Source organism: Camellia sinensis, chromosome 2 (genome assembly GCF_055761805.1).
Source record: "Camellia sinensis isolate YWXY chromosome 2, ASM5576180v1, whole genome shotgun sequence".
NCBI classification, from domain to species: Eukaryota; Viridiplantae; Streptophyta; class Magnoliopsida; order Ericales; family Theaceae; genus Camellia; species Camellia sinensis.
The window spans coordinates 65,490,154-65,502,308 of NC_138962.1; the positions used below are offsets into that span (position 1 = coordinate 65,490,154).

General features: G+C 37.0%; 1 protein-coding gene and 1 pseudogene across 5 annotated transcripts; both read right to left on the minus strand.

The window, feature by feature from the left end:
• Positions 1-596: 596 nt before the first annotated feature.
• Positions 597-11,354, minus strand: LOC114310535 (disease resistance protein RUN1). 5 transcript variants are annotated; one of them, XR_014361035.1, is made up of 4 exons: positions 10,754-11,354; positions 8,591-9,685; positions 8,087-8,502; positions 597-913 (listed from the first exon to the last, which is right to left on the minus strand). XR_014361035.1 is itself a non-coding variant. In XM_028256579.2 (3 exons), exons 2-3 carry the CDS (start codon positions 9,521-9,523, stop codon positions 8,302-8,304), a joined length of 1,134 nt encoding a protein of 377 aa, XP_028112380.2. In that variant the 5' UTR covers positions 9,524-9,685; positions 10,754-11,354; the 3' UTR covers positions 7,165-8,301. The 5 variants fall into 5 exon arrangements, 1 of the variants encoding a protein (XP_028112380.2); XR_014361036.1 differs by lacking the exon at positions 597-913 and adding an exon at positions 7,166-7,987; XR_014361033.1 differs by lacking the exon at positions 597-913 and adding an exon at positions 7,169-7,990.
• Positions 10,816-11,256, minus strand: LOC145813958 (TMV resistance protein N pseudogene; annotated as a pseudogene).
• Positions 11,355-12,155: the final 801 nt, after the last annotated feature.

Here is a 12,155-nt window from a genome sequence, read left to right on the forward strand (position 1 = left end):
TTAGGTTACCGTATAGTTCGAACTCAGCCATTCCCATGAAATCCCACTCAGTCAAGCTCAAATTGTTAATCATTTCCGAATCAACGTTTCCAATTGGTTCTAACTTCAATAATCCCGGAATATCAACTAGTTTCTCACAATTACCTATGTCCAAATATAGTCGTTTATACAGGTTTGACAGATTTGCTACCGTTTCCAAAGATCTGCATCCAGTTAAATCTAATCCGTTTAAACCTAATGGAAGCTCTGGAAGTGATTGGAGCCTAGTGCAGTCAGCTAAGCTAAGATAAGTTAGCCTAGTAAGACCTTTGATGCTTCCTGGAAGGCTACAGATTGGATTTCCTCTTAGATGCAAGTTTTGCAATGAGGACAGGGTATTGAGATCCCCTGGAATACCATTACCAGATATATTGCAATTTGAAAGATTTAAGGTTACTAATGAGCATGGTAAGGAAGTCAATGAGAAAGAAATGGATTCAGGGCGGCTTCTTAGTTTTGATACCCAAGACCAAATATGTTCATGCCATGGTTTAACTGCTCCACTATTTGAGTATAATTGATTTATGGGCAATGCTACATCTCCTAAAAATACCCCCCTAATTTCCATATCAAGTAAAAAAAAAAAAAAAAAAAAAAAAAAGGAAACAGCTGCCCAAAATGGAAATTAGGGGATTAGGGGGTATTTTTAGGGCTCCAAATCATTTCCCTTGATTTATTCCATCTGCATGAAGCACTTTCAAAGATTCCATCTTGACCAGGTCAGGAGGCAACTTGTCAAGACTTGAGCAGCCGGAGAGAATAAGTTCTTCAAGGGATTTGAGCAGAACAATTTCCCTTGGAAGCTTTGTAAGATTTCTGCAACCTCTTAGATTCAGCAAAACAAGTCTCTCTAATTTCCCAACGGATTCATGAACTGTAAATCAAAACACAAAACATGCAGCGGAATAAAATGTTTAGATCATACCTGATTTGATCTAAAACCTCGTGGATAAATCACGTGCTTCCAGAATCTAATCAATCAATCCCAGCAGTGGGGTGATATTACAATGGTGAATATCACCCACACAAACCACAGTGCAAATGACTTGATCGTTGTTTCTTGGGAGAGAGTAAGTTTATGGGTAGAAACAAAACATACGTTATTTCTCTCTTGGTTACCCATAACCATATATCAGATATATAATATATTTATCTCATTTATCCATTGGTTAAATGAGATAATATCTGATATCTATCTCATCTATCCATATCATGATATGATAGATATATATCCTGAGTGGCTATCCAAATAGGTTTGAATTCAAATTCAAAACCCATTTGGATGAGGTTCAAAAGGTTCTAAGGGTCATGCCACATGGGCGCCCAATTTCTAACATCTCCCACTCGGACATGAGTTGGCATGACACTGCCACGTCTCAATCTCAATCTCCCCAAAAAATAAACAATCTCATACTAGCCACTGCACCGTGCGACTGCTGAGAACACCTGCATGTGGGAGCTCTATACTAGAAACTCAAAATGAGCCAGCATAGAGACATCAACCCAAAAAAGAAAAGAAATAGTGTCTCATATACCCCAGACCCATCTAATTACACCGGTCCAAAAAAACATCTCTAATCCCTCAAAAAAGAGCATGTTTGACCCTCTCAATTCTTGCAATATATTCACACTCAATTCGCCTCTCATACAGAGCGATGTGAGTTGCCGGCAGTGAATATACAACAGTGGTGTAATACTAGATGATCTTCCCTTTGCACTCATGCCATTTAGTTTAGGATTGACCGCTTTCCCAGTGATGTCCCTTAAGGCCGAATCATGCATGACCGCAGGCAACATACCAAAGTAGCAGAACATCAACCCCTTACCTTATGACATAGTCAAAAGTCACAAAAGGGTACATAAATGAAAGTCATATCAATAATGACTCGTAAGACTCACACGGTGAGGAAGCAGGGATCCATTCTCTCACCTCATTACTCGGTCGCTAAGTACATATAGTATGAATACATGTTACGGTGGAGTAACTCTTCCATAAAGAGTGACGTCATACTCGATACACCGTACAGATATTAGTCTAGTCGCTTTCTAGCGCCTAACCCGAATTCTCTATTTGCTCGCCTTCTAGGCGCCAAATGAGATCTCGAATCTGGCTAATCATAACAGGCACAACATGGAAAGTGGGTACTAACATCCATGTTTGGTCCTTAACACGACCTCATCTTGGTTATAACCAAGGCGACATACATAGTGGATGATTTAAGCCTCTCTTGGCTCCGAATAAAAACAAACCACCAGTCTCATCCTTGCTCGCTCCCAAGCGCCAAGGGCGATTGCTTGTGTGAGTGAGCCAATCTTGCCTGCTGACATCATCATTTGCTAATCATTATGACACAAACCATAATAGTGTCAACATCCCATCATCTCAAAATAAGTGATCGATTTAAAAAAATGACCACAGCTTGCGCAATTATAGATTCCAAACATAAGCCTTATCAGCACCTCTTGCGATAAGTATATACAACGGAATCCACCATGTGCGCCTCACATGAAATGATTTAAGATCACTACCTCTTGCGCAATAACCTCTCTAAAGATATTTTTGGTGACCAATTTGCGTTCATTCTTAATGCGCCCAACTAGCGCAGATGCGCCCAACTAGTGCATTGAATTTTACAAGGAGCAAATTAATATGCTTCTAATAAAGCATTTTATCCACAGTCTAATGAGCAAGGTCAATGTCTGAACAACTCAGTTAACCATTTATCAAAGATAACACTTATCATGCCGAATACGCCCACATAGCGTACTTTAGGCTCCCACAACAAAGAAAAGATCAAGGAATATAGGTCATCTGTTTCTCCCAAAGACAATCTGAGGATTCACTCAATAGCTAAGGCTCTGGCTTTTACCGATAGGTAAGTCAATGGGTTTGCAATTTTGCATCTAGAATCGTTTTAGGATATTCCTTATGTAAGTCATCGAAGACAAACCGAGAATTTTCCTAAAACAATCCCTAAGGATCGTACATCCGAGCATATGAATTACATCACCCATGTCCATCATATCTAAAATGGAGGACTGCCCACCCTAGGTGGTGACAACCTTTTAAATTCCTGGCTCATAATGACTAAGTAAGGAAAAAACTTCTTTTGGACCATTGATCATGCCTCAGTGGTCTTCATTGATCATCGTTGGCCTATCATGGCTTGACGAAATCTAAGAACCACTGTTTGGATAACTGCTTTAGGTTGTAAAAGATTTATTGGAACCAGCAACCTTTTGCGCTCCTAACTTTTCACCATAAAAGCAGAAGGTAAATCCTTACGGATCTACTTATCCAATTCTCTAATGAAAAATCAGGTCACAATGTCCACAAATCAATGTTCCGAACTTATGTCAATCATAGCCTAAGTCAAAATAACCTCACTCCCCAGGAGGAAGTCTTCTCATGGTCTACACTTTCCTCAATGGTGCGACCATTCGGTATCTAGCGAGCCTTATGCCTCAACAATGACTATCCAAATTACGCATAACTTTATAAAAATTTTTGCGTCATAATGGAAAGTCAACCAAATTATAAAAATGGTTAATCCTCAAAGACTTTGTCTTAAACTGCGCAACATTGATCCACTTTAAAAAAATAGAGGACTAGAGCCTTAGGCATTATCCTAGGCTCTTTATCATCTTGCGGAGCAATCATGAATGTTTCCCTCTCAATCACCCAGTGATGACGTGGAAAATTTTCACATTTGCTACCACGCAACTAAGAATGTAGAGTATTCTTCTCTAATGGAGTAATCCATTAGTAGGCACATCGCTCCCACTGTCCCTAGGATATTGGAAATTTCTTTCCATTCTCAACTAGGCTACATAGAGCGCTATGCTTGGAATTCTCCATCTTATAGAGTTCCGAAAACTCTATTCACGTCACCTTTACTAATAAAACTTTATGTGACTTAGTTACACTACCACAAAGCTGCTTACCTATATGCACATGACCCGGAGGGTTTGCATGACCGCATACAATAATGCGCCACACGACCCTTTGTGTTTACAAGACAGCATACAATAATGCGCTATAGAACCCTAGGTCTTAACTTCGCAATCTTATGAGAAGTAGAATAAAGATAAGCTGCTTAATGGTTACAGATCACCCATAGATGGCTCTCTGCTAACCCATTACTCAAAATGGAGTGTAAAATCTGATATGGAGGGCACTTAGTTAGGGATATAGGCAACAAACTAGTGCAATTCCCAATTGGGAAACATTTTGCGCCATTATCCACCTAACATTAACAATATTTAATTCCCTATCTCTACTACACCAGTGTGTTGTTGAGTACTAGGAATAATCAATTTTCTAAGCATCCATCTCTCTTCACAGAGTTTTTTTGAAAAATAACTCAAATAGATACTCGCCACCTTGGTCAAAACTAAAAGCACAAAAAACTCTTATCTAATTGATCTCGACCTCATATGTGCAATGTCAAAAATCATCTCAAAACTTTTGACTTATGGGAGATCAAATAGTCTTGACTCAGATGCGTATCGTAATCTATAAATGTGTCGAGATTGAGGCTTAGCTATCATACCCTCACACATATCTAGTCACAAAATATCATAGTGGACTAAATGCGCCAAAACAAATGACCTTCTGCGGCTTTCCTACTTACTTGTGCGCACCCATTGCGAACAAAGTTACACATTCACATGAGAGCAGGATGTCATAAGCGAGTGGGCCCGAGAAGGCCTACTCAAACCATCGTGTCATCATCTCATTAATGTGATTAAGTATAATAAGCCACTGGTTCATGACCAATGTCATAAACTAATTCCAATCATCTTAATGTGTGAGTTCTTGAAGACAAGTTTTAAAGGTTTAGGCCCAACTAGGTAATGACTCACGACTAAGTCATATTCACTAGATCATAAAAAGGATGTCATGGAGATATCAACTGCGCCTATGTCGCAAATTTAACTAGTAAGTGCTAATCCCCTGCACCTTTAAGTCAATTTTATTCTCCATACACTTTAATACATCTAGTTGAAAGATGACGATACTCCTGTTGCCATCTCTATTTCTCGCTTCATAGTTACTTGCAATTAATTCTACTATCCACAAGAAGGAGAGAATAAGCTATCAACTATGATAGCTCCTGAAGTAACTTAAGCGCGAATTAGGCTAAAGAGTCTAATTCAACACAATGCTCTTACAAGCGATGCGTTAAATTCTTAGAGTCATAACAACCTTGTCAGCCTTAACCTTTTCATTACTATGCTGCAACGTTTGCGCTTAGTGGTAAATGTTATTCAAAACGTTAGCCTAGTAAAGGAATCACACAAAGAAGCACCTCATCCATGTTTCACACTCAAGTGTGGAAACAGTAAGTGTCCACACTTAGACAAGTTGGCAATGCTAATAGATTTTGCAGCCACTAAGCGCTAATCTTTTCACTCAGTGTTAATAGATTTTGCAGCTTCTAAGCGCTAATCTTTTAACTTCACGTGATATTTCAACGCACACTATTATAGTGCATGAAATTTCGCTCAATCCACTCCCAATAATTGGGTAGAGAGCAAAACACTGCTCGTACTGGCTACTCGTCTTACACTTAATGACTAATTTATTTAAGCTCGCATTTCTTGGATGACGTGACTCTTGAATGTTACTTCATCCAATGATGTAACATTATTTACAAGTCAAATTACAAAGTCAATCCGCGCAGCTCATTAGTCAAGATCATATACAGATCTATTGAGGGCTTACTAATTTCATAACTCCAAAACTCGCCAACCAAAGCTATGTAGCGTGTCGCTAACTATAGCGCACACATTAGTTTTTATTGTGCCAAACAAGGCAACAAAAACACGGCGACTTTGAGTCATGTTTCCTTACTTTGGCTCAATTAAGGTTTGACCTAAAGTCTCCAAGACTTTTGCTCATCTAAAGAATGGGATTAGTTTGTTCACATTTGAACATCTCTACTAAGTCTAGGTCAACCAAATTAACTTCCATAAGCTAAATCAATTTAGAGAGAAATTCGCATTGGGATTAATAATGATTAGCATAATATAATTTTGCCGCAAAAATCTAAATTAAATAGTGACAATATTACACAAGTCGCAAGATCGAAAATCCGCTATGCTCGTAATCATCTCTTGCGCCACAAGTGACAATTATCCAAAATTTAGTTTAATTTATGCGCAAAATATTGGTTTTCGGGAGTTAATCTACAAAGATTTCTCTCAACCGAATAACCTCCCACTGACTATGGCATATACAAAGCATGATAAATTCCATACAATAGCATTTTAATGTAAATCTACAAATAACTCATGCTATATTTATTTAATAATGGAATTCTAATAAATAAATAAATAATCATGCTCCTCTAATTACAACATATTACAAATCCAAAAAAAAAAATATGCTGTATTCAATATTCAGATTATGCCATAATTAAAGTGTACATCATTTTGGAATTTTCTGGAATTTTTCTGAAATATTCTGGAATTTTAAATAACTAATAAACACACATAAAAGTAGAAATAAAAAATCCAGAAACTGATAAACTGAGATAACATTACCATTAGATAGTAAAACATTTCAGAAGTCCACAATAAAAATTTCAACCCCAGAAAATTATTTATGTAATACCAGAATCATTTTAAAGCATAAAAAATGAATTATTAACACAGAAAAAGTATTTTTTATTTTCGTAAAATTTTCAAAATTTTACAGAATGTAGAAAAATTAATTCTGAGTCTAAGGGTACCAACCATGCTTAAAACAAAGCTATAACGAATAAATTATGGCCAATTAACGCAATTCAGAATTAAAAAACAAACAAACAGAGCCTTAGAGCCAAGCCAGGCGGGAAAAACGGCTCGGCTCGGCTCGGAGCCGCTCAACGCAACTCGGCGCGAGTCGGCTCAAGGAGCGGCTCATGGCGCGCGTGTGTCGCACACGTGGCGCGGCTGGAAGCGGCGCGGATAACGCGCGCGTGTGGAAGGGAAGGGACAAATCGCGCGTGTGGCGCGTGGGGGCGCGTGCCTAGCGCGCTCAGCGCGTGGCAGCGCGTGGTGGCGCGTGGCGCTGCTGCTCGGCGTCATACAGCGCGTGAATCACACGCGCCGCCTTCCCGGGTGTTTTCCGGTCCGATTTTTGTACTGTCGGACTCCATTTTTCACAATAAAAACATTTATGGCATAAAAAATAACATTTAAGCAACATAAAATTGAGGTATATCACTCTCTCAATCTAAATGGAGTTAAAATGCAAAAAAGAAAACCGTGCACTTCATCTTCCTCCTCCATTAATATTCATGCATATACATGTATATATACACATGTAAAAATAGAAACACGAAAATATCCATCAATGGCTCTGATACCAATGTAAATCAAAACACAAAACATGCAGCGGAATAAAATGTTTAGATCATACCTGATTTGATCTAAAACCTCATGGATAAATCACGTGCTTCCAGAATCTAATCAATCAATCCCAGCAGTGGGGTGATATTACAATGGTGAATATCACCCACACAAACCACAGTGCAAATGACTTGATCGTTGTTTCTTGGGAGAGAGTAAGTTTATGGGTAGAAACAAAACATACGTTATTTCTCTCTTGGTTACCCATAACCATATATCAGATATATAATATATTTATCTCATTTATCCATTGGTTAAATGAGATAATATCTGATATCTATCTCATCTATCCATATCATGATATGATAGATATATATCCTGAGTGGCTATCCAAATAGGTTTGAATTCAAATTCAAAACCCATTTGGATGAGGTTCAAAAGGTTCTAAGGGTCATGCCACATGGGCGCCCAATTTCTAACATGAACACCAACCAAATTTATGCATGCAATCTTTAAGTTTCAGTTTCTCAAGATTAGGGAGCAACGAGAAATCTGGGGAATCGACAAGGCCATGGGAATGACTGAGATTGAGGATCTTCAACAATCTGAGCTTCTGTCATAAGGTAGGAAATTAGTCTCCATCAATTGGCACATTTAACAAAAAACTTAAACTAAAAGAAGATAAGTCAACAAAAAAATTGAATCACACCTTGGTTCCTTTCCAAAGTTGTGCCAAGCTGCTATTGCGCATATCAAGAACAACCAGACTCTCTAGAGGAAAATCATTAGGTATGAATTTTAAAGGGAATCCATGCCAATGCAGCCATCTTAACTTCTTAGGAAAGTTTTCATAGCCACCAATGAGTTGTACACTATAAAGCTGGAGTATTCGTAATTTGCACATCGAAAAAAATGCATCAGTGTTCAAACCGACTTCTTTATTTGATTCTGTTGAGACAGAATATGTGGGAAGCCAAGAGAATAACCAAGACGCCGGCGCTTTGATAAATTGTTGTCCACAAAATTGTCAAAATGGTGGTGTTGTGTATTATTTACACTCTTGCCTTGCATATCTTCCTGTAGCACACACAAGTCCAGGATGAAACCTTCAATTGTTTCTGTTCCCTATTAAGAAAAAGGACCCCATAATTAATCACAAAGTGCCAAAAAAAAAAAAAAACACACCAATAGACAAGAGAGGTATAAATCTTACAGTTTTTTCTTTCAATACATTGTAGGCATCCTTATGGCGCCATACTCTGCTGCGTTTTCCAGGCTCCTTCAGAGATTCTTGGCGAATAATCTCCCTCCCCATGTCTCTAAGCAATTGATGCATCATTAGCTTGTTGTCTACTCCAATTGTTACAAGGCATCTACGAATGAGATATTTCCCAACAGTTGTGTAGTAATCACATTCATCCAGTATTTTAACTGCAAAATCTTTTTCTTTTTCAACAAAAAAACAAGCAATATCAAGGAACAAGTTTTTGTCGTGATCGTCTAAAGAATCATAGCTTATTTGAAGTACATTTTGGATTTTCTCATCAAAAAATGATCCCAATTTTGCTAATGCAATTTCCCATGCATCAACACTCTTTCCAAATAGAGAAGCACCTAAGACTTCAAGAGGTAAAGGAAGCCCCCCACAGTGGTATGTCATCCTCTTGGCCTGCTTGATGTATGCTTCAATAGGATGGTCTTGTCCAAAAGCATGCCAACTGAAGAGACGAAGCGCTTCAACATCATTAAACTCCTTAACCATGGAAACCTCACAAACTTCATCAACCTTTAGCAATCGGTCATGCCTAGTTGTAATGATAATTTTACTTGCAGAATGAAACCAGTGTCGCATTCCAAATATTGCATTTACTTGGTCCAACTCATCCACATCATCTAAAACAACAAGAACATTTTTACAGCTTATAGCATCTTTAATCTTAATGATTCCCTCGTCAACATTGTGTATTTTTTCTATTTTCCACTTAAAAATATTTGAAAGAAGTTGTCTTTGTAAACGAACCAGTCCATTGGATTGTTTTGAAGTTTCTCTAACATTTGCAAGAAAACTACTACCTTCAAATCTATCGAAGTTTTGATTATAATAGTTTTTGCAATGGTTGTCTTCCCGATTCCACCCATTCCACATATCACCATTATGCCAACATTGTTTGATCCTTCTTGTAACCACGAATTGATGTCTTTTACACGAGATTCTATACCTGTTAGGTAGGGAGTGACACTCAAGACCGTATGATCCAATTTGTTAGCAATCTTTCGAACAATTATTTGGATAAACTTTGACTCATGCCTACAAATCATGAACAAAAGAAAAAATAAAACAAAATAAGCATTAAAATATGATGCTTGATTTTTAACATTGCCCATCTAATATAATCCTTAGAACTCAATACATGAGATTGATTTGAAATTGAAAGAATCACATAATTAGAACATGAGGGGGAGAGAGAGAGAGAGAGAGTCAATAGACTGACATTGCAAGTCTAACTTGCATCGTCAATAACTATAAATTTCATGTTGTTTTAGCCAGCTATAAAATGAAAAGTAAAATTAAAAAACACAAAAGTGTCGTGAGAATTTAGTATGTTGACAATTTCTATAGACGAAATGGTAGTAATGCATTGATATGTTAGGTTGAATGTGAGCGTTGCAATTAGGAAGATCAACACGAACCCAATGCAATCATCACTCCATACTCACATAGGCATATTCCATTAGTATTTGGACACATGTTTTAAATTAAAAAAAAAAATTACCCAAAACAATTTCCCGTTCCTGAATGGTTGTGTTAGAAAACTTGTGACAAACATGACCGTGAGCCAAAATTCCAAGGGCCTAGCTTGAATGCACTCAAATCCCTGCTTGAGCGGAGCATGAGTTGCGAAGGAGAAATCCAATTCAAGGCCTCATTCATTGTTGTAAAAGTATTTTGGATTGTTGCTAATAACAAATTATAACAGAAATTTGTAGGGTTTCTATATTGTGTGAGAGATTAAGTGGTCTAAGAGGTGAGGAAGATGAGACGTAAAATACAATAGTGAGCGGGCAATTGTGGAGCTTAGCGTTTAAAGACTCAATTACTCTTGAGCTACGTAATGATGTCCTGTTATAAGTACTTTCATCTCATCATTGTACTTTATTCTATATAGTGGATTATCTCTCATCTTTGGATATAGGCATTGAGCCAGAACCATGATAACTATTGTGTTTCTTTTATGTATGCTCATATTTAACTTATGGTATGCTTCCAGTGGCACATGAATTCATATTTCATAATGCAATATCAGAGTTTTTGAGAGATTTATTCCCAACAAGTGATATTAGAGCTTAAGATGGGATTTTTCCCAACAAAATTTACCCGTCAGCTTGATTTTGCAAGACCAAACCTCCAAGATCTACAACTGCTCTGAGTGCTTCTCTTCACCCTTCCACTTTCTCCATGCCTAGTTTCCCATTTCTTTCATCAATTTCCACCTCAAATTGAGCTTCATGTCCTGCAAATGCTTCTGCAACACTGCCAGTTTGCTTCCTAACTTGGGATGGATCCATGCCATAGAAAACTGGTAAAATTACATGTTTGAAGTTCCTCTTGCACTCAAGGATCATCACAAGTTCATCAAGGCATCTTCGCGAAGAAGCATAGTCTTTTGAGAATACAATTATGGAGCTCCTTGATTCCTTGATTGCTTTTTCTAGTTCACCTCTCTCCATAGCATCATCATCACTTCTAAACGTGCGAAAACCTGCACCAATCAACGCTGTATAGAGGTGGTCTGTAAAATTTTTGCAAGTGTCTTCGGCAAAACTCAAGTATACATGATAAGAACAACGAGATTTGGAAGAGGAGGCCTCAACAGCCATTGAATGAAGCTTCAAGGGAAAAAAATTAAGGGGAAATTTTATGTTCTCAACTCTTGGCACATGATAGCAAGTGATCACTTCTTGAATGACTAACAACACTACAAATAATGAAGAAGAAAAAGGAGTAATATTGTATGGACAGAAGAAAACTGTGACCACTTAGACTATGACAACCATTACACTTCAGACCACAAAAATAGAGTCGAAAAATCTCGTAAGCTACCTCCAACGCTACACTAATTTATTACTAAATTCAAATTTAGTGCAAAAGTTTTTTTTTTTTTTTTTTTACTCTAATGATTTTATCAAAGACGATTCACACCTTATAATTTGAGGCTTGTATCACTTTGATCTCCGACTTTTCAATTGTGACACATTTGATTCTAAATTTTGAATCTTATTTCAAATAAGGACAATTGAAAATACCATTGCTCAATTTCAAAGGCAAAGTTGTCAATTTGATAAAATATAAATTAATTTGACAAAAATAAATGTCAAAAAAATATTTTTTAATTTTTAAAAATTATTTCTATCCACCAAAAATAAAATTATACAAAATTGATAAATCTTTTACACATTTTTTTTTTACCAATTAATTTTTATTACGTATTTGGATGATAATCATCTAATGGGTGATTGCTAGGCTTTTATTGTGTAATCGATATATTTTTTAATATATGAAATGTTATAAGTTTTGAATTTTTTGATTTAATAGATTGATTTAATAATGATATCAAAGTTGTCGCCATATTTGACTTTTGAAAAAATAGGAAATAATTTAAGAATAATGATTTGTAGCTCGAATTTCCCCCCCCCAAATCCCCCGAATGCCCAAGCATTTTTTTTTTTTTCTTCTTCTTCTTCTTCTTCTTCTTCTTCTTCTTCTTCGTCTTGCAGGT